The sequence below is a fragment of the Gobius niger genome (assembly GCF_951799975.1).
Source record: "Gobius niger genome assembly, chromosome: 15".
NCBI lineage: Eukaryota > Metazoa > Chordata > Actinopteri > Gobiiformes > Gobiidae > Gobius > Gobius niger.
Window position 1 is genome coordinate 12,829,732 of NC_136866.1, and position 23,620 is coordinate 12,853,351.

General features: G+C 45.1%; 1 protein-coding gene across 4 annotated transcripts in view; it reads right to left on the reverse strand.

The window, feature by feature from the left end:
- Positions 1 to 23,317, reverse strand: part of epha7 (eph receptor A7) — a 146,887-nt gene extending 123,570 nt beyond the window's left edge. For all 4 annotated transcript variants that reach the window (XM_079571747.1, XM_079571745.1, XM_079571746.1 and 1 more), the window contains exons 1-3: positions 23,047 to 23,317; positions 21,188 to 21,252; positions 19,362 to 20,031 (exon numbers count right to left, since the gene is read on the reverse strand). In XM_079571747.1, the coding sequence (XP_079427873.1) occupies positions 19,362 to 20,031; positions 21,188 to 21,252; positions 23,047 to 23,143 (832 nt within the window). In that variant the 5' untranslated portion in view covers positions 23,144 to 23,317. The remainder of the gene's footprint in view (positions 1 to 19,361; positions 20,032 to 21,187; positions 21,253 to 23,046) is intronic.
- Positions 23,318 to 23,620: the final 303 nt, after the last annotated feature.

The following is a 23,620-nucleotide window of genomic DNA, read 5'->3' on the forward strand; positions in this document are numbered from 1 at the left end:
AAGACATAATGTTGAAGAAAAATAAAAGGTACAAGGCTGTGTACATAATTCACTTCCTGACTATAGAAACTCCGTATCCCAAGAACCATTGCGACATCGCGCCCGCTGGTCAAGGCAACGAGGTTTTCAGCAAACACGCCAAGTTTCTTTTACTTTGCAGACAAAAGTTCTATATTATTTCACTATTAAACAATCTGAATCATGCTAATTTGAATTAAAATGATCGGCGGTTCGTTTAATTGGATCGTTGGGAACATTTTTTTGACTTTTTCTTACTATCAGTGTTAGATATGGATAAATCTGCCTGCATTATGTTTTAATAAATTATTTATAATATGTTGTCTACATTACAATAAATAAATACGTGTGGGAACGTGAAGCTCCACCAATCAAAAGCCTCGTAGTAGATCATGGGACTACCGAGCATCCTGGGTAATGTAGTTCTAGGACGCAGGCTCGCAGTTAAACTGTATTTTTTCGTAAACTAGATCGATCTCATACGTGCTTTTTTCACCTGCATCTGACTTTGCGGTCGTTTTATAACCACAGAGCTGGATTCAGCCCAAGCTGACGCACTTACGGAGTTTAAGACTTTATTCGAAATCAATACGGTCTCAAAGCAAGGGGAATTTTACTTCCGGATCGGAGAGGAGGCGGGACTGTGGAGCTCTATAGCCGATATATATAGGCCAATATTTTAAGTAATTTAATTTGATGTTTGTTTGTTTTTATATTTTATTAAAAAGCCTATAGTTAAACATTTAGTATTATATTAAAGGTCTAAATCATAAAAATATATCTAATAGAGGTCAACCGATGCTGGCATGCACCGCTGATATTTTAAAAATTGTCTCGTCTATAATGTATAATATTTATGGTAAATGGTAAATGGACTTGCGCTTTTCTACCTTTATCAAGCCCAAAGCGCTTTACAGTAAGGAACCAGTCACCCATTCACTCTCTCATTCATACACCAATGTACGCAGACGCTTGAGGCAAGTAGGGTGAAGTGTCTTGCCCAAGGACACATCGACAGTGTGCATTTACTGGAGCTGGGATTCGAACCCACGACCTTCCGATCACGAGACGACCCGCTGTGCCACCTGTAGAAACCTGCCACAATCGTCTCATGGATAAAAGTCGCACATTATTTTGTATACTGTCTCCACTCTCGAGACAGTCATGTGACCTCGGTTCAAACGTGCAGAGAGAGAGGATGTTGAACTTTGTGACCGTTTTTGTTTCATGCGGATAGGTCCGGCCATTAAAAAGATACTCAACCATAAACCAAGTCAGCAGCAGCTATTCTGGTCCCACCTACGATCACACTGCAGTTATTTTGGACACACTATGCGCCGGGCGGCAATGGAAGAGCGCAAACATCCTGGATCATCGTTGGGTTTGTGTCAACAGAATGATCAGATAAGAAAGAAAAAGACACATCATTCTATAACTCATCCCAGCACACACACCCACCCGGACTGCTAATGTGGGCGCAGCCATTCCTGCACCGGGCATTGTATAAAAAGAAGCAGAGCGCCTTGGATGTTTCGACAGCCATGAAATTGTATTTAAAAAGCCCACTCCTGCTTTATATTTGTCGGGAAAGGGGGGGGGGGGGGGGGGGGGCGCGGACCATGACGCCGTGTTATGACTATAAAGGAGAATGTCAATAGCAGACGCACAGCCTATTTCTGCTGCATTATTGTGCCCTGGGCTGCTGTGTGCACAGATGATTAGACGTGAATTATGTTCGAGGCCCCGGCGCCCAGATTTATTGGAGAGTGTGTTGTTCTTCTGGGAAAATGCGCTCGTGTCAGGGGGGAGCCTTTTTTTTGTTGTCATTTGTGTATTCCGATTGCGATTAGGTCGGCGATTTATGCTTAAAGATCAAGATTGAGCTCGATGTGCTGTTTCAACACGTCCAGGAGCATTTGTGGTTGAGAAAGAAGGCCTAAACTAGAAGTTGACCGGTATGGGTTTTTCTAAGGCCGGTGCCGATTTTTGGGGATTTTGGGATCGATATGCTCGGCCGATATTTTTGACAGATTTTTCCAAATGTCTGGTCTATAATTGGTCACTTGATTGATTCTATCATTGTTTTTGTACCAGCTTTGATTAGCTGCCGTTAGCATTAGCATTCGACCGTTAGCACTAGCATACTGCCGTGAGCATTAGCATTCTACCATTAGCATTAGCATACTGCCGTGAGCATACGTTTGTTAAGTGTGACGTCACGACTTCCGCTTCCGGGTTCTATCAGATCAGCAAAATGCAAGAAAAAAAACATAAAAAACAACAATCAATATTTCTGAAACTCAAAGGAGAGTTACTGAACCTACTTATTTCTCAGACTCATTAGCCAAAAATGCTGCACCTACTGCTAAACAAGTCATATTTACTAAAGTCGCTACTTCAGGGGTTAGCGCAGCTGCTGCGCCGTTAGCATTTTTCTCCGCTGACCTTGATGTAACTATTTTGGTAAATATTACGTTTACAGCATTTTTGGCTAATGGAAATATTGCTTGTGGTATTGAACTTTTTTTTTGTAGTTTCTTGCACATCTGCCGGTCTATGTGAACCCGGAAGTAGAGCTGGGACGTCACCACTTAACAAACGTATAGCATTCTACTGTTAGCATTAGCATACTGTTGCAAGTCGCGGCATTTTGCTCGGCGATCTAAAATACAATTGTGGAGGTGAAAACAATTGAATTCTAAATGACATGCAGTGTGTCCATATTGACTGAGGTTTAGTGAAACTTGTATTTAACAAACTTGTGGGAGGACTCGTTTTAAAGCCCTGATTTCACTCTTTATATTGCAGAAAACGGGAAGTCTATCTACATATCTTTTATCTGCGCAAGATCGGCCAATCACCGACATTATAAAAATCCTCTCGTCAAAACTTATTCCAGAACATGTTTGCAGAAGTCTAAACAACATCAAAAGAAAGTTATTGGCCCGTTCCTCCACAAATAAATCATACAAATCGCAACAAAACGATAATTTACGGACTATCTTTCTGTTTTATAGTAGATACTCCTATTCCAAATGCACCAACAGCCAAGTATGCAGCTAGACCCCACAACACTATTTGTTAAATGCAACATTTTCACAGCCAAATTACAAGCCAAAGAGAAAACAGTTCTGATCAGTTTAATGGCCGCCGTGTGGGGTTTTGCATTGCCGTACCAACTTAAGTGGTATGGATTGTTTTTGTACAATATTACTAGTGTGGGGATAAATGTGATTATATTTGTTACCAAGTCTGGATGGCTGGCGGATACCGTGAGAAAACTGTCTCAAATGTCCCAGCACAAAAGACAAAGACATACTATTGATGCACATCTTTCTGTTTGTCATTTACTAAACTTTCATGGTAATGGAAGGTAATCTACGCAGTCGCACTCCACATGCACAACACCTCAGACAAAACAGATGCGTCCTGGGCCCAAAAAAAAAAAAGACCCATTTCTTCCCCTCCCCGATACATTTTTTATAAGTTGCGTTTTCAGCCGGCCATGGTCAGCGCCGGGGGCTCCTCGGCGAGAAGTCAGCACAGCGCAAAGATCATTTCAGAAAGAACAGTGAGGGAGACGGGGGGGAAAAAGTCGGGGCGGAGTGTGTTTTTCAAAGCCAAAGGACAGCTCCATTGATCTCCACTCGCGGCTCAATGTGGACTATTGTAGCGGCGCAGCATTCAGACAAATCAAGTGCACCTTGAAGGAAGCGGGCAACCGAGTTATTTATGAAGCCGCCGCCGCCGCCGCTGTACACTTTGTTTCCAGGGTCGCGTCGTTTTTCAGGCCGAGCGACGTCGGGGCTGATTGTGGATTATGTTTTCACGTGCCTTTTTTAGTCTGAACTCCAGAGCGACGGAGGAAACAACGGAGGGTGGAGGAAGCTTCACTCTGAGGCACAGCAGAAGCAGATCCACTGTAGGGCAGGCTCTTCTGTGCAGTCAGACTATAGGCAGGCAGGAGACTCATGGCTTCAACTAGAACATGGGGCCTGTTCCACTCCAGAGACGGTTCAGACGAAGCACATACAGAATGCATGAGAACCCTTCCACCTTGATGTTACAGGAGTTTGACCCCCAAATGGCTCTTTACCAATTCTCTATCACATTTTATTTTTGTGTGTGTGTGAATGGAATATTATCTTTTTTTTTTATAGCCAATTGCTGTTAAAATTGCCTCAAGATTCATTTGCCAGTTTTCCCAGGTTTAGATCTTTAAATTCAAGTTTTGAAGCTGTCGGTCATCCAAGAAAATGAAAACGAAATGGGGGTGGACCAAAAACTGCTCGAGTAGATCATGTTTGCGAGGAAATGTGTATGCCATTTAAAAAAAAAAAAGAAAAAGAATAAAATATCATTGAATTAATCTTTCCAACTGGCGTAAGGCTGAGATTTTGAAGTAATTTGTCCATTCTCAATTATATCATAAATATATAATTATCGTGATACTTATTTTTTTATATCCTGATATAGATTTTAGGCCATATCGCCCTGCCCTCGTGGGGAAAAAAAATATTGGGGGAGGGGGAAAGTAGAACTTTGGGAATACTATGGAGGGGAAAATTGGGAAAAGCATCGAAAAATTGCAAAAAATCTGTGGAAAAAAAATTGACAATAACAATGAGTGTGGGAAATATTGGTTAAAAATGGGCAAAGTGTTTGTTTGGGCCCTTTTGTAGTTAAAGGCAATGCATTGATTATTTCAGCTCAAATGAATTACACAATTGTAACAGGAGTTGAATGGAAGGAAAAGGAATAAATGAACATTATTGAACTTATTAATCTGTTAATCTGGTTCTATATGACAAATACTTTGGTGTAGGTATCGAAAAAAAGGATTGTTCAGGTATCGTTATCGAAAACCAAGTATCGTTAAAGTACCAGTATCGGGGGGAAAAAAGTAAAGGTTCCCAGCCCTAGTTAACAGTGCATCATTTTAAAAACATTCCAGCAGGTCGACATAACATGACCCCAAGTACACTCATAGGTTACATCATGACAGTGTGTTCACATCCATTCGCGCCATAACAATGATTGCCGCCAGTAATGCCAGCTGACACCAACTGGACCATTGGAGCGCTGACCGGCCCGGCCCGGCCCGCGTACCCCACGCATACTTGGAATGGCTTCGTCTGGCCGCCGCTGCCCTGTGAGCGCACGCGGACAAGCGCCCCATTCATGCGAGGTACCTGCGCTTAGCGGGAGATAAGTAGCTTTCCAGCAGAAACAAAGGGAAGATTAGCATTCCCTTCCCGAGTTGTTGGAGGGCACGGCTGAGGGAGAGGGAGCGGGAGAAGCCCGGGAGGAGGAGGAGCGGTTCGGGACGGGTGCGGCGGAGATCAAAGCGGGCCCAGATGAAGTTATACTCGCGTTACACGATGGCACTGAGCAGACCACTGGAGCACAAAGGGGGGAATCTAAAACAGGGGGTTCCATTCCCGGACAGAGGGTGTTTTCCCATCGACTTCAATTATGCAATGAAATATCGTGAATCCTCCAGCGAAACGACCGAAATAGCTTCAGCTCTCGGGATGGGCTCCTCGCTAAATGTGCGTGTTTTTGGGCATCGTAATTTTGGCAGCATTCTGAACTAATAAACTCGTGATCTTCTGTTGACAAAGCACCTGGGTGGTTCTCGGGATGAGACGGAGCACGTATTATTGGCTGCATATGTAAAAGGTGTGAACATTTTCAGAAGATGAGCCGTGTTCTGGCACACGATCCAGCCGGGTTTTTCAAAGGGCGCTCTGGCTCGCACCATCCAACATTTTGTCACGACTTGTGCGCCTCCGAGCAGCTGCTTAGCCAACAATACAGCGACTTCCCTGGGGATTTTCAGGGAGGAGAATAAATCACATCTCTTTTTGCTGGCTCATTTGTGTATATACAGTAATTAGGTGATTTTTACTAAAACAAATTAATGAACTAAATGAAAAAGCATTGTCAATGTTTGTTCTGCGGCAGTTTACTTTACATTTGGCAGTGGCGCTGGTTAATATATTGGCCAGATGGCGAGTTTATTCACATTGTAAAAACAAGATGCAATTAGCCTCACACATTAACTTTCCTTCCTAATTTCAATAAGAACTAATGGCGACGCCCGGGCGCTGGATTCGCCGCCGCTCAGTCCACGTCGGGCATTTCTCTTGCGGACAAACACTAAGTGAGCCGAAACAGTTGGTGAGTGGATTTTGCCGCGTGGATTTGAGTTATCGGAGAGTTTGTTGTGGAAAGTTCGGTTTATGAGGAATGTCTCTAATGTAAAAAGCTCTGGCTAGCGTCTGTGTCTCTCTCTCAATTTGATTTTTTTAAAGAAAACTCTACAAAAAAAAAAGATGTTAATGCAAATAGACTTGTTTTAAAATGTGCTCTTTGTGTGTTTTTTTTCGCTGGATCATTTGGCGATATCTTGCCCTGTTTGATATCATTTTCCGTTTAAGCTACTATTAAGCCCCTCTCTCCCATGACACCTCTCACAATCAGGAGTCAAAGCGCCTCAGATTCGGCTTGTCTCATCACATCTCTCTTGACCAACTGGACAATCACAAAAAATCCCATTTGTGCCACCGTTTGGACCTCAAAAGTGATAGAAACGCTTCGGACGGGGTTGCCCTCAGGAGCAGCAACAGAGCCGGTGGACGTCTGAACCTGTTAGTGCAAGGGTCCGTAAGGGGTGGGGGGGGCTCCTTTGTCATGCGGGCGGGGGCTGGAGAGGTGACTCAGCGGTGGCCAGAGGTCAACCGCCGCGATCATCCATCTTCTGTGTTGACAGTGTCCTGTCAGGAGGGCAGCTCATGTTACAAAACACGGCGGGCAGGTCTCCATTGTGGCCGGGGAGCGCGCGGCAGCCATGTGTAAATGAAGTTAATATTGAGTGACCTGTGACCCGCCGCCGCTGTCGTCTTGGAAGTAACGCGACCGGACCGACAAAGTGTCTTTTAAATGAGCGCCGGCCATATGCTTTTGTTTGCATGAGAAAGAGAATGTTTACTCGGATTGTGGCCATTCACCGGGAGCGGCGTCCAGGCTCAAATTCAGCCTGGCAGGTCGGATTCTCCCCCCACCGACCTGGGAACTGATAAGTCATCGCTGCATTTTGTTCCTTTTGACCTAAGTGAGCATTATCCCCCGGCTTCAATAACGGCGCTTTCTGAAGCATTTCGAGCCCGAAAAAGTCCTGCTGTTTCGGCCAATCACACAAAGGTGCATCTGTCCACAGCGGTTAGCTTTAAACTGATCTCTCTGCATTCCCAGATTCTCAATAGTACTTGGAGCTCGACTGCACCGCCCACCTTGAAACACGCTCTGGCACTGGAGTGAAAGTCAAAAATCTCATCCATTTTCTTGATTGGCTTTTTGGAAAGTTTTCGATCAATCTCTCTCTAACCAAAGCATTTCAAATCAAGGAAAACAACAAGTGCATGAAAATACAGCAAAGGTTTCCATGACTTTTCAGTTGATAGTACTCAGAACTGTGTGTTATAGTCATGAGATGCCACACTGAAGATCATATTATACTTATGAAAAGTCTATGAGGAAAAATGTATTGTATGGATAAGTGTACTTCCACAACTAAAGCAGTTTTTTAGCTCCATTGTTCTTAAGACCATAGACTTAAAGCTGTATTACATAATTTTTCATGTGGAGAAAAAAAAGTTTATATTTGTGCGTATTTTACCTTGTAGCGACCCAGTGGCTGTCTGAGTGGTCCGCATGGCGCCTTTACTTTCAATCAGTGTGGTCTCTAGGATGCTCCAGGCTCAATTGTTTTGTAGGTTTTCTGTGGAGCGGGTCCGTCAGCAGTGAAAACCTTCCAAACAACTGATCCCAGAGCGTCCTAGAGACCACTGTGATGGAAAGTAAAGGCGCCATCCTGACTCATACAGCCGCTCGGTCACTACAAGGTCAAATGCGCACAGATATAAACTTATTTTCCCCACATAAAAAAGTTGCAGAATGCAGCTTTAAATAGAGCTTTTTGAACATCAGCTCAGTCACTACACATTGCAAAGGTTGGAGTAACCTGCTTCTGTAGCCCACTATTCACCCACGCACACATTGTTGTTGTTTTTTTAGATGGACTTTATGGTGTTCTCAATGTGCGACAGAACTAGCACCTAAATGCGCAATCTTCTGAACTTTATTCCCCCGTTCTCGAATCCCAAAAGCTTTTTATTATCAGCCCCGGCGCTCCACCGAAAGTATATGCGCGCACACCGTGACAAACAATGCCTGCGATCATTGATGTTATCTAGCAGCATTTTGATATAAATGCCAGAAAATTAAGTTGTTGAACAGCAGAATGGCCGCGCGTTGCCGGCTGCTGCTTGGTATTCATGTATGCATGAGTCAGCGCCGTATTATCTGAAAGGTGAAAGACAAAGCTATTACGCAGACGAGACAGTGGCAGCGCGGCCTTCCCAGAATCAACTGCGCTCGTTCAGAGAGGCTTTTTGGGCACGCAACAACCGCCCGGCGTCGACCAGGAGCCGCTCTCTCTCTCTCTCTACTACTTTCTCCACTTTCTGTTCGACAAAAAAGGGCTGAAATCAAATATTTACGATCAGTGGCACCTCGGCGAGTGCACCGGACCATGTGTATTTAATCTGAAGTGTTGACAGGGAAATGGGAGCCGGCACTGAGGACTCGCGGAGCGGCTTCACTGTGTATCGACAGCTATGCGTCAACGTGCAGCCCACTTAATATTAGTCATTACGAATTATGACTTCACCGTCGACGTGTTCCCCATTAGAGAAGACTGTGGTCGGGTCCCGTTTTCTTTTTTTTTTTATTGAAATGGCTGAAATGAGAGGCACTTTTTCCATTTGACGGCGCCACACTAAACGCCGTGGACCTTTTCTTTACACGTGACAAACGGCTTAATCGAGTAAATTGTCCCAACTTTTGCATTCTCTTTAAAGTCGGCCGCTGCAGTACAGTAGCGCTGACGGAGGCCTGCTGTGCCGACACGCTGCTGCTGCTGCCGCTACTGTATACCTGCCAGGCCAAACCCACCAGTGAAGGGGGGGGGGGGGGGGGGGGTTGAAGAGTTTGTACATTGGAGTGTGAAAGTTAAGTTATGTGAACAGTGCAGCAAAGGGGAGATGAGCTTCATGAGACAGATGAGACATGAGCTTTAACGAAAGACAATTTTAGTTTGAGGGATTTCCTTCCTTACAAAGGGCTGCTAGCTTTATCGATATTGCAATCGAGGTTTTGACGACGGCAATAACCAAACCTTACCCCACAACCTCACAGCTTTAACAAAAGACTTTCAATTTTAGTTTTCTTCCTTAAATTTTCTAAACACAGCCCCAATCGAATGCAGGGTTAGAGTGTTTTTCTACAAAACAAGAATCTGTGGGTTAGATTTCCACCCAAGGAGAGGGCTGCAAGGTTTATCGACTTTCAATTTTAGTTTGAAGGATTTTCTTCCTTACAAAAGCCTTCCAGAAATAAGAGATTTCTGCACTGTGTGGGAGGCACTGCTCTTTGGACGTCCATCTACAGATTTTTAGTGACGTTCAGGTCAATCCATTGTGGATTTAGAGTTGTGTTTAGGATCATTGCCCCCATTCAGAGAAGCCATCAGCCTTTTCACTGATGGTGTTTCGTTTTCCTACAGAATTTGTTGGAGTATAATTGAATCAAATGTTTTTTCTTACCATTAAACTCCCTGTTCCTTGTGCCGCTGGTTGCAATACAACCCTTTGCTCATTCCGATCAAAACATTCTACAGTTTTGACATTTTGACAAGCACCATGCACTGTTATCTATTGGTAAAATTGTTACACTGTTTTCATGTTGGTCATATCCATCCAGGGGGTTTTCCATAAAGTTTCAAATGTGCGTTAAATCATGTCTTCTATTGCGTCCCCTCATATCAGACTCCAGCATAATAACAGAGGAAATAGATCGCCTTGTGAGAGCTCCCTGAATCCGCTGTCGCTGCATGTGCTCGCCGTGTATCTGGGCACACCTGTCATTTGCATAATGTTTCCAGTGGCGAGGCGGCTCTAAAAGAACGCCATTACGGAGCGTTACATCCACATCTGATCAATCACGCCCCCGTCAGCACGCGTGACAAGCCCCTGACACCCTGCTTCCTGAATGTATTCGAACTGTCGACTATACGTCGTCCCCGCTGTAGAACCCGCCTGCCAGTGGCTTTAGTGCGTGTAGTGGCGGTGGTCAGTCAGGCCCGAGCTGCTCCGGCCCCCTTCCCCCCGGGGGCCTCCACCATCAATCAGTCTCCAACTAACTCTTGTCCAACTCCCTGACAGCCAAGATGGATGGCGCCAGTGTTTACAAGATCCTGTATCCTCATTAATTCTCTTGTTAGCATGGGCTGATAGCGCCTCGATGCTGTTCGGGGGTTTATCGCCTGAACGTAAAAGCCGCCGCGGGGGAGGGCCGTGGATCGTTTCTCAGATTGGGTAAAGACTTATTAAAGACTTTTTTGCAATTTTGATTAGATTAGGCGAATGTTTACGCAGTGCATTTTCTAAACACTTCCAAGAGCAGCCCCAGTCGAATGCAGGGTTAGCGTGTTTTTCTACAGAACAAGAGGATAGGGGTGCGAGGTTTATCGATATCGAATCGCAATCGAGGTTTTGACGACTGCAATAACCAAACCTCAAGAGGCTGAGGGGTTTTTTTTCTGGTATTTGAGTGATGGATGTTCAGAATTGTGGAGCCTCTGATCTCAGGTCCAGCTGCAACAGATAAAAGGTCTGAGTTTCCACAAAGCAGAAGCAGGCGTGCCCAACGTGCCAAATACGGCCCTCAGACTTATTTCTAGTGTCCCCCAGGCTATTTGTTGAATTGGCACACGCAACATCTTCTCAATTGTGCCGTAAAAACTAACATTTTGTTGTGGGAAAGAGCTGGTTTACGGTTCCAAACCTCAATAAAGCTGTGGGGCATGGGTTAGAACTAGGGCTGAACGATATGGACAAAATGTCATATCTCGATATTCATGTCAGATATCTCGATATCGATACAACACGATAACTATGGGTTAGGTGAAAATCAAGCATTTTTCAGAAAAATAAAAACATGATAATAAAGAGTGCAGTTTTATTGATGAAATTCTATATCGTTTATATCTTGCTTTTTTCGATTTCAATGTTTTGAATGTTCATATCTTGGTATCAATACAATAACGATATATCTTTCAGCCCTTGCTAAAACTCTCTCGCACTGACCACTGATCTGTGGCCCTCCACGGCGCATATGCTTCAATATGCGAAGTATATTGATAATAAAAAAAAGTTTGGACACCCCTCCTATAAATAGTTCAGACAGACGCTCTGTAATCTTATTTTAGTCACGTGCCTGTCCCCCAGTGGTACTCTGAATGTTGGGGAAACTCCTCCAGAAGAGGGCGCTGTCCATGTGAAACCAAATAGTGCTGAAAGTAGATTATGGTACATTGTTCTAATGTGACTATTTTGAGCAAGAATATGTTGCTTGACAGTCTAAAGGTAATATGACTTCCTTCACTCATCCTTTTAGCAGATGATGTATTTAAATGTCGAATCGCAATTGCAATATTTGTCCGAAAAAAAAAAAAAAGTGTTTTGCCGCCCTAACCGAGGACATTCCATTGCCCAAATAACTGCAGCCTTTGCCAAATCGCTTCTTGCACCCAATTCAACTTTTACCACAACTACAGCGATCACAACAGGACAACATCCATTTCACGGATTTGCGAGTGGGACAAAGACCACACTGTCCTCCTCACAAGGCTTCCTCTCTCTGTTTCGCTCTGAACGACTCGGTGGCTCCAACGCAGCCAGTGCTAAACAGCCTCCGAGAATGAATGGCTTAGTATTTTCTCAACACCCCCCAAAATGATGCCTCCCCAAAGTGCCGAGCGCCCGGTCCGCAGCGGGGACACTCCAGCTCAGCCTTTTTTTTTTTTTTTTTTTTTTCTCAGCGGCCATTACGCTGAATGACATTTTAGCGCCGCCACAGAAGGGACGAGGCACAAAGGGTTAAAACATTTTGGGGGGGGGGGGAGTGCAGCGGGTGAAAGACACGGGCTCTGTGATCGCCGACTATGATGAATGAGGCCATCACAACACGGTTTGTCGTCCGCACAAGTAAAGCCGGAGCTCGGAGCGACATGATGGACAGCCCCGGGGACGGCTGCAGCGACCACTCCACCTGCACGGCCGCCGCGTCCAAAATAGAAGACGGAGATAGCCGGAGGTGACGCGGCGTGCGGAAATACGGCAATTTCAGCCTGGCTTGACGTTATCACATGACAAATGTGTGTGGATAAACATGAAGGATGGGAATAATCACGTCTTTATGGTTATATTCCAGTGTCTTTAAGTCTGTGGACCACTTTCAGCAACTTTTAGCCTCCTTCATTACTTCTTCTTCAACAAAATTAAAACAACTACATTCTCAACTGACACAATGATGTATGTGCATGTAATAACAGAGAGTATATGCACATACATCATTTTCCTCCCGAGTGTCAAATCAAATACTAACATTGCAGACTTGCCACTCATTTGGCTTCCGTTGCCAGGCTGTTGCTATGCTGCAGACCCACATGCACACACAATCTGATGCTGATACAGAACCAGCAGCACAGGAGCAGCAGTGATGTCTGGTGTCGCGTGGCTTACACTTAGAGGAAAAAAAACAAAAAAAACAACAACAGCCAGCATTTTTTTTTTTTTTTTTTAAAGAAAATGTTTACTTAGCGCTAACTTCTGAAAAGAAAAGGAGAAATCATGAAGCAAAAACAGCTAAGCGTTCTTGTGTAGGAAACTTGTCTTCTTGCTTTACACAGCAAAAACTAGAGAGCGCAGTTAGGAAGCCAGTCTTTAAAGAAATCCAACGAGAAATGTTAACGGCTGGCTGTGAAAAAGAGCGTATGAATCAATGTCTGAGAAAAAAATATTTTTCTTCCCATGCTGGTTTGAAATGCCTTTTATCTGTGTGCCACCGCTGGTTAACCCCTTGACGCCTGAATTTATTTCCAATTATATAAAAAATGTATATTATGAGTGTTTGTGTCTAGCAGGAAGTGGCATGTCGGGAACTGCACACACGATGAGAGACACTACAGGTACAAAGGTAGGAAATGATTGTCTGTACTATGGAAATAGAATGAACCCGCCCAATGCATTAAAGCACTATGTTTGATTTTTAAATACTACAACACTATATACTAGCATACACTGTACTACGTTTTCAACATCAAGAGTGAGATATGTAGCCCTATACAGCGCTACAGTATTAGAGTGCCTGTTTCATTATGGTGCAAATGAAATCAAGGTAAACAATATGTACGATAATAGCTTGAAATACGCTGACACGTCAAAAGTAGGTCACCCTCTGGACCAGAATTGGGCATATTGATTTTTTTTCTTTCTTTTTTTTTTGAGCAGAGCTGGGTTGTATCATATGTATTTGGAAAACCAGACGCAGCAGCAGTATGAAGTTACTATCCATATTTTGGAACCAGCGTCTTAGTGAAACATTCATAAAAATTAAAGGCACATTGCGTAACATTTTTGCCTACTGTTGCCATCGGTGCAAAACATGCTCCCAATGAACAGCTCGACACAGGAAATGCTATTACTGCAGTGGGTAATCACAGAATGGATTTGGATGGGAACCTAACCTGTCGACATCTCCATGGAAACCAGCCGGAGACGTACCCACTCCCGGTAAAAGTTACAGTCACGTCTTAGGAGATCTGAGTTTGAGGTTTTTTTTCAATCCTGAAAATATCTGTCATCAAATAAATGCCTGTATTTCAATTTTATTTTCTGGGTAAAATTCTACGCGGTGTGGCTTTACGGTTGGGGTAAATTCCCATTAATTGCCCATGATACAGAAATGTGCAGTCTCTTTATTTGCTCCAGTGTAAATCTTTTATGAATGAACAGTAATAAACTTAAAGGACTCCACTATCCTTAACAATCAGTGGAAAAAAGCCCTGAATACAGACATCGAAAATCATCATTGAACATGCTAACATCACGCATGTATTATTATATATTATCTATTCATTGAGGCTGTTTTAATGTACTGCCCGGTGAACCTCAGAAATGGTGTCTTTGCATAGGAAAGTAATAACCATTTCAACACAATCCAAGCTTAGAGATATCCTATAAAGTCAGGTAGTACTTCTGTGGGTTATTTATGGCGTGTCCTTCCTTAGCAAAATGTACATACTGTCTTGAAAAACGTCAATGCCTGGAAATGTCCCTGTATTTAGCTATTGCACGAACAGCTCTTTCCGTCCTGTTATACCACCGCGCCTCCATTACAACAAACAGCCTATCGCCTGCAGATTATATACTGACCGGCCAGATCCGGGGAGGCTAGATTCACTTTTTATTAGCAGTCGCATCCACTTGGACTGTGATAGAGAGACTGTGAACAGCTCTCGTGGACCTGTTCGAGGGGGGAAAACTCCTGAATGGACAATTTAACGTCAGTGGAGCGGCTGGAGGAAGTGCTGATGGTGCACTGTGTTCTCATTTTATTTAGATTAACTACCCCCCTAATACAAAGGCCTCTCAAGCCTCACTGGAGCTCATAAAGGTGCCGCGTCAAGGCTGTGATGAAGATCCGCTTTAGTGCGCAGCGTTATCTACAGGTATTTGTAAAAGTCGATACGCGGGGAATTTGTTAAAGGGTGCGGTATCAGTCATTATTCAGGATTAGGGAAATGCTTGGGGGATGTCTTGGAGTTGGTGTAAGGCGGCAAAAGCATATCCAGCTGTGACTTTTCTGACAAGCATTGCGATCAAACCCTTCCAGGAGCCATTTACTGAAATATAAACTGTTAAACTAATAAAGAGAATCCTCTTACTAATAAGAGTAGTTTGTTTGCAAAGGACACTGCAAAATCTGCGGACAATGCAACTTTTTAACTGCAACCATTTAAACTTGTTATTTCATTGCAGCCCTTTCTTAGTATTCAGCATTTTAGCATCTTGAATAATGTAGATTAAAGTATGTTAGTCTTTATTTAGGAAGAAAGCTCCATTGCTGAAAGCAAAGGGAGTGCATGGACTGACTGGAGCTGACTAAAGGCAATTTGATCAGAATAGTGTGTGAACATTTAAGGACCAATGTTGTTATAATGTTTTATCTTTAAAGCAGAACTAAGTCACTTTTTTTTTACCTTAATAAATCCTTTTCGTAGTCCCTCTGAGGGTGATATAAGTGTTGGGATGATTGCGAGGTCTTTCATCTCCCCCTGGTCTTTCAGGCAGGAAAACCACACTAGCAACTTTCCCTGCCTCCGACCCGGCAGCCCCAATACGCACAAATGGAAAACATCTCCCTCACTGCTCTCAGTTTTTTACAAAATCATTTTCGTCTCACATTTCTGAGGTTTATGACATGGTACGGGCAAGTCCTGACTGTGTTCTGTCTACAGCTCTCAGTTGGTTGATGTAACATTTTGCAAGATGTTATTTGGTTTATCAGCTAACAGGCTAATGGGCAAAGCTAACTGTGAGGTAGCGCCACACAAGTTTGAGCAGGAAAAAAATATTTCTATTGTATAATTGGTTGAGGCACCATGAACAAAATCAAAATCCTTCTACCCCTTTGTGTTTTCTCAGCGTAGTATTTACTCTCAAGGACAATTAAAGCAGTACTAAGTAACGTGTTTACCTTAATAAATCCTTTCCGTAGTTCCTGTGGGGGTAATACAAGGGTTTATGGGATGATTGAGGGTCTTTCATCTCCCCCTGGTGTCTCTGGCCAGAAAACCATGTTTGCAACTTGACTGCCACCGGTGCGGAGAAAGCAATACACACTAATGTAACCACGAAGAAGAAGCTAACAGGCTAACGGGCAAAGCTAACTGCGGGCTAACGTAACTTTAAACAGTATTTACAGCCAAGTTTGAGTGAAAAAAAATATTTCCGTTGTATAATTGGATGCACAGTAACCCTCTCTCCCTTCGCCTTTCCTGTCAGTGTAGTATTTGCTCTCCAAGACAATTAATAAGTTAAAAAATTGTAACTTGCTACTACACCTGCAGTTGCGCTTATGGCCTCTAGGGGGAAGAGTTACTTAGTACTGCTTTAATGAGTAAAAATAACACAACATGCCACAACAGCCACAGTGGCGCCTGTGGCCGCTAAGGGCAAAAGTTACTTAGTTCTGCTTTAACAAAAAGCTTACTTGGAATGGCGCTTTGTTTGTGTTCGCACAAGTTTCAGTGATAACCTACACTTTAGGGTAAACCATGAAATAAAGCCCCCCCCCCATCTTCCACATGCATAGCCTGACAAGCCAAATCCACTTCCTGTCCGAACCAATCACAGCAGTCGCACGGAAATTCACAAGAAAACGTCACCGCGCCGCACTATTGTAGTCCTAACCACCGTCTCAAGGAAGAAGTTTTAGTCCAAAGCAAACAAGGGACAGAGCAAATGGCGCAGACATTTTTTTCACCAATCACCAATTTTCTCTGCTGTGCTGGTCACCGGGGAAGGAAGAAGTACACCCTCGGCTGGTGTGTTTTGAGCTCTTGAAAAGGAGACCGACTAAAAACGCAGGTTGATTCAGACATGCATGATTGATGTAAACTTGTTCATGAAGGAACAACATTGCGAGGTTAAAAGCTCCAACAAGAAAAAAAAAATGGTTTAGCACAATACAGGCCCTTTAACAGAAGTGCAGTGTGTGTGCCGACAATACAAAATAGATGGAGGCATTTTAGTTAGAGGAGAAAAGCTCGCTCCTGTTTTTTTTTTTTTTTCCCTGTCTGGTCCTCCCTGTGGAAATAAACACCGAGCCAGTGTCTTCCACCTGAGGGCATGTGCGCATATTAAAACAACAATAAAAGTAACTCGGCGGGTTTGAATGAGTGATCGCTGCTAACATTAGCGAGACTGGAAGGCGGGCGGCCGCACTGTAAATTACATGGCCTAATTTATTTCATTAGCAAACCTCCCTCCGCGGCGTCCCCGGCGGATGAAGCCGTGCCATAAAAGCCCCCCCACCACTTCCACCTCACATTACCTCGGATCCTTGTTCTTCGACGCATTCCGCTCAGTTATTACCGACGGCTGCGCCTCATAAGCGGCTCGGATTGAGATTCCCCACTTTGCGAATGAGGGGGGCTGGGGAGGGGGGCAAAAAAAGGCTTACGCTGACGGGGCCTGCCACTTAAGTTGCGCGACCCCCTGACCCCTGTTTTTTTTTTTTTTCTTTTTAATCCACCTAGTGCTGTATCTTTCAAGTCATGTGGCCACCGGAAAAAAAAAATCCCAGCGGGCATTAGTCCTGGGTTAAACTGGGGCCTGACGACAAGGGGAGTGAATAAGAGTGACAGCGGCTAAATATAGTCGCGATCATAGGGATAACACGCAGGAGCTACATAAATATTGGATCAACACGTGCAGCAGAACCCCCCCCCCCCCCCTCCAGGGGCCATCTATCATAGCACAGAGGTGAAGCCAACTTGGACATGTTTGATCAAAGCTACACTGCGGGACGTTCCAGGTTATATATGTCGCCGTGTCAAAACAATGACGGAACGCTTGTGTTCTATTCCTGTTTGCTGGCTTAAAGGTGCGTGTATCGTCGTTCTACTTTTGCGTATATTTTACCATATCGGTTCAAGAACTGACCCACTTTCTGGAGGAAAACAGGAAACACATGTATTTCAGAGCATGTTTTGTGGCGGTGTTAAACTATACATCGGGGGTGGGCGACGTCAGATCCGGACTTCAAGCATTCAGGATCATTCAAGATGATTTGGAGAAATATATGACGGCACTCTAAACACTGGTTAAAGTACTGCAGAAATACAGGAATATTGTTATTGTTTTAGGTCTATATTATGTACAATGGATTTAGCTGGACATATTACAGCAATGGGGAGACAAGATACGGTAATATATGCGTTAAATCAGCTCAATAACTGTAACTTGTATTCAGTAAAAGTGACCAATACATTTTGATTCAGTTGCAACAGAAACTATGCTCAACCTCCTATGCTTTCTCTAATACAAGTTTAATATTTAAAAGGCCGCCCTAGTGGAAAAGTGTTCAGACAATATAGTGGCTCAATATTACATCGCCCCAGCGTCTCAACGGCCAGAGCAAAACCGCACAGATGGAAGGTATATATAACCTTTCACACATTCCAAAAGGCCCAGCATGTGGCCTTTCATGGGTATTTAACGGCTTATTGTTAAATCTAGCGGCAAAATAATCACATGTACAACAATGAATCAAGGGAGCACCGCCGGTCGAGCCCTTCCTCCAGACTCCGGTGTGAATTTCCTGAGGCCAAATGCCAGGGCTGTTAGTATTCCTGCTCTGCCAGAGACACCGAAAGGCAACGCGGTTAAACCAGTTTCTCTCTCCAGACCGGCGTGTATTTTTTTTCCAAGACCCTGAACCCGGCTTGCCCAGCAGACCCCGGCGTGTTTTCCGCGGCTAATTCCCTTGGCACGCGGCCAGCTCACGATGAGAGAGGCTAAACTTCGGTTATTATTTAATCCCAGTGTCAACAGTATCGGGGGCCGGGAATGAAGAGTCCAGCAATCAATTAACTGGGGCTTTAATTACGGCGTCGAGAGAGAGAGAGAGCCGTGCCGCTGCGCTTCACCCGTCTTTGCGCCGTCAGATCATCGCCGCTAATCCGATCCGCCAACAACACCACGGCCAGTGACGTTTATTCATCATCAAGTCGTTTTGCATAATTAAGTCCAAAGCTACGTCCCTATTACACTTAGGGGTACAAGCAAATCAGACCTGTTTTCCTTATGGATAATTAGGTTTGAAGTATTCCTGTCAAACTATTGCCCATGTATGAATGCATTTTGGAGTCTTTTCAGTTATTATTTGTGATGTTAATAGGGCAACAGTGTCAAAGTGTAGAGGGTCACAAACTCTACACACCAAGAGAGGTTGAAATGTAGCAACCACGCACAAGGGGAAAAGACTGAAAATGGAACCTTAATTATTACTTTTCATGTAGATCTTGAGTTGTGGACCAAGTATAGGGTGTCACGATTTGAAAGGAGTGTCTACTTTGACTCTTTTTAGGTCAAACATTTCGACATGTAAACGTTTACTTCTCTTCGCTTTCATTTTGACCCTCCAAGCAAAAGAAGCTTGGGAAATCCCAATGCAGAACAGTAGCTACTCTCAACCTCTACAACTCCATCGAAAAACCACTTTCAAACTCCTATTTGAAGCCGTAAAACGCCCCATTATCGCATTTCTCCTTTGTAATCCCTGATCAAAGGGGATCTCCATTGTGCGAGCCGCTACAGGTGCATTCAAAGAGAAGGAAAGTGTGGCAGGGCGGTGAAACAGGAGACACTCACGTTCGCACGCGTCCCCCTTCTGATGAAACCCGGCTTTGCAAATACATTTCCCAATCGGCACCAGCCACTCCCCTTCGGCGCTGCAGTGCATCTTGGGGGAGTTGTCCGTCTCCTCCTCGGCATCGTTGACGCAGACGCCCTCCACCTCCACCAGCGAACTGAACTCCGACCCGGTCACCGTGTCCGGGAAGGTGGCCAAGTTCTCGATGATGGACCAGCACTTTTTGTAGTAGACTTTGACGGAAACCAGAGCGATGCAAGCGCCAACATCCTGGAAGGCCAAGTAGAATCCACGCCGGGAAAGCGGGCCGATGATGCGCAGCTCAGTGTTCAGCTTCATCTTCCTCTCGCCCAGATCGCCCTGGGTGAAGCTCTCGTCGGCCGCTATGGTGTCTATTTTGACGTACTGCGTCTCCCGTAAACTACGTCCGACCTCGGAATCCGTTTCTTGGTAGTACAAGTTGAAAGTCTCCTTGCAGGAGCCCACCACTCCGGGCAGGCTGTTACAATCCCTCAAGGTAAACTTCAACTCGATAAAAATTCGCTGCGCGTCGCCCTTCTCTATCCAGTTAGTCCGCAGCCAGTTGTTCTGATTGGGCTCCATGACTTGGCACACCTGGTACGTGCGGATGGGTGTGTAGTTCTCGTCCAGGCCACTGATCTCTTCCCACTGCAATAACACACACACACGCACACACATTAGGTTAGGTTCGATTTGAGTTTTAGGAAAAATACAAGACAGAAAAAAAGTAACACCGCTGTCAATCATGAAGTCGGGAAGCCTCTATCAACCCCTCCAAACTTCAAATATGATGGAGGTGGATTGCTCAGCAGCCTAAATAATTCATGATGCGTGGCGCAGGATTGTGGAAAAAAAGTGTGTCTCTTTTTTGGCAAGAGTTTAACAATAGTTTCCACGGATTCTGTTCTAGAGTGTGAAGCCCGGGCGAAAAGTGTTCCTCTTGTCCGATTGAGCGGTTACATAATAAGCGCAGAGAATCTACTTCATACCTTCCGGAAGACACGGGAACAAAGTTGTAATTGTTTTTATATTGTTGCTGGAAGGGGGGTGGGGGGGTGAGGACAAGAGTTTGGGGAGCTTTTTTGGAAAACGTGGTCGATGTATAATAACTGATGGTTGACCTTGATAACTCGAAGTGCAAAAACGTACAGTACAGTATCTAACCCTTCTTTCTTTTTTTCCCTTTTCATTCTCCTCCTTCTTGTCGGTTTCTCGAAATGTGGCGTATCTTCCAAACAGCAATTTCAGCATTATCTCGTGAATGATATTCCAAACTCTATGAACATTGCTCATCTCTAAACATCGCCAAGTGGCTGAATAGACGCGTCAAAAGGAAAGAAAACGCTGTTTGTGACCTGCTACTCGCAAACAGTATCAACACAAGGCGCCCAATCAGCGCCACGCAGGCCGTCTGAGAGCTTAAATGAACACATGCACTCGCAGCCAGGGCAGGCATAGAGCCGTAATAACCCGGCATAGAGCGGCGGTGAATGGAAGGGGGGGGGGGGGGGAGATTAGACGGCGCTATCGCGAGCAAACATCTTTAAGGATGATTGTGCCGGCTTTTATCGGCTCGTGCTCGCATTATTTATTTAAAAACTTTCTCGGACTGCTTTTAATCACGCGAGCTGGAGCTGGAGCAGGAGCCGTGGCGGGTTTCGCTTCGGGGGCCTCTCTGCCTTTGTGTGGCTGAACACGTCGAAAGATCTAAATGCGTGTTCCTTTTTTCTTTTCTTTTTTGTTTGTAATTTTAAAACAATGCTTCTGCCGGGCGATGGTTGTATCTGGGATGGGAGAGACTTACCCCATTGGGAGGATAGGAGATCCACTCCAGTTCTGTCTGCTGAGCCTTGGAGTCCAGCAAAATCACTGGTGACAGGAAAGCGAGGGGGGGAACAGAGAGAGGCAGGTGGTTAAATCTCACAGGGACACTGACACATTTAGCTACTGCGGGTGGAATGAGGCTGTTTAGGGAGAATCTGCAATCAGGTTCTCCGAGAAGTGCCCGGCTGATGTTACTAACGTGTGTTTAAGAACATAAACAGTGCGTGATATAGTGACTTTGTTCTATGCTTTATTCTCGGCACACTTTGGAAAACAATGCCTCCACTTTTCTCCACATTTATAGGCCACATTATAAAAGGCCTAAATAGAACTTTTTTTTTTTTGAGAAGATAATTTTGTATAGTAAATTCTAAGGCTACTAATATGGAAACACGTGCGGAGAACTTGTATCAGAATATCGCAACAGCATTTTAACTCAATCATAGAGTTCGCACTGAAAATAAAACACATTTTACTCATGTATCAGTTCAAATCACAAGGTCGGGCATTAGCTGTCGTTTTTCTCCCCCTCTTTCTCTATATGAACGATATTTCCCCGCGTGTGAATACTCCAAAGTCAGCAGCACACACATCATTCCAATCAACTTGAATGCAATCCGTGCGTAAAATCTGTCTGTGTAAAAAATAAACGCACAACACGAGCAAATAATGAGTCTAAAGCAGTTATAACCTCGTTGTAAAGCGGTAGCCACTTGGGTATAGTATATATACCCGTGACCTCGTTTCAGCGGCGGCAAAAAAACACGCAATAAGTAATGCACTGCAGCACGGGGGCAACTTTGACTGACGTTTTACGCATCGCTCTCGCTTTTTTTTTGTGTGTGTGTTATTTGCCATCGATTCAACTCGTAGTAAAAGGACGCAAACGGCGCAGTTAAGGTCAAACGCGATCCGCAATATAAAGGTGGCAAAGGGGACCGGGGGATGTCGCAAAGGGAGAGCGAGCTCGGTTACAGGAGGGGGTTTGCGTAAAAAAAATTGTAGCAGGTTGTTGCAGACAGACGCGCAACACAGCGTCTGGGATGAAGTTGTTTTGTGTCAGCGGTCCGATTTTATCCCCTCGCACGGGGAATGGAGAGGAGAGAGGCGAAAGAAAGAAAGAAAGAAAGGGGCTCGCGCGGCTACAGGAATCATCAAACAACCAGGCTGCGTGTGCGCATTTGAAGTGGGACTATTTGGCAACAAGAAGTCCACTGTCATTGCGCTGTAATGTGGCAATGTGCGGCGCGCGCCCCGTGGCTTTATAACCATGACGTGAAGTGGATTTTGACAAGTAAAGAGGGGGGGGGGGGGGGAAGCAAACAGCCTAAAAAAAAAAGGGGGAAAAAAAGAATGGCAACCGCGCGTGGCATTTGTGGAATAACGCGTTGTCGAGACGCCGAGTCGCAGTACGCCTTCGATCCCGGGACACCCCAAGGCAGAGGAGCCGGCGGTGCGCTCTCGCTCTCTCTCTCTCTCGCTCACATACACGCACACAAACACACACACATACGGGGCTCCAGTCAGTCACCTCCGGGAGACCGTGCCGATGCTGCTGCCACGTTTATCGATCCGCTGATGGATTGTTAATCTAGACACATAAACAGGCTAGTTACGCGGAGAGAGAGAGAGAGGGGGGGGGGGGAGAAAAGCGGAGGAAAAAAAACCCTCTTGTGCGTAATCCGCGTATTTTTGTTGTTGTTGCCGTAATCCCCTGAGTTAATTTGTGAAAAACAGACATAGTCCTCAAGTTGCGCCTCAGCGGGACAGTAATCCAGGGGCCAGTGACAGCTCGCTCCGGACGCCGTTCCCCCCCAAAAAAAACTTTCGGGAACTTACCTTCCTTGGGGTTCTGTGCTTCCCCGCTCCGGACGTGGCAGGACGCGTAAAGGCATATTGTAAAAATCCACAGACACGGCTTGCACGCGGGCGGCATCGTGGCGCGTGGTCGAGGTTTTTGCTGTTTTTTCTTTTCTTTTTTTTTTTCTTCTTATTGAGCGTGCGTCGCGTTGCCACCGTCTCGCGCGCTGCTTCCCATTGACGACTGTGCAAGCGGCTCTATGTTAACTCCAGTCCGCTGCTCCCAACTCTAATAGCGACTGTGTGAGTGCAGAGGAGGGCACTTCCACAGCCGTGGCCGCGTCAGTCAAGCGGAGGGGCGCAGTGCGGGGCCAATCGCAGGAGGGGACGCGGGGGTTACGTCACGGAAGCGCGGGGCCAATAGAGGGAGAGCAAAGTGGAATGGGGAGGGGCGGCGGCAGCAGCAGCAGCAGCAGGGAAGCGTTTGCACAAGTTGGAGCGGATATTTCTGGCGTGTTTTGGGGAGAGGAACCGAAAGAGATGCTCTGGTAGTGGAAGGACAAACACGCACCTCCCATAGCTGCGCGCCAGACGCAGAGAGAGAGGACTGAGG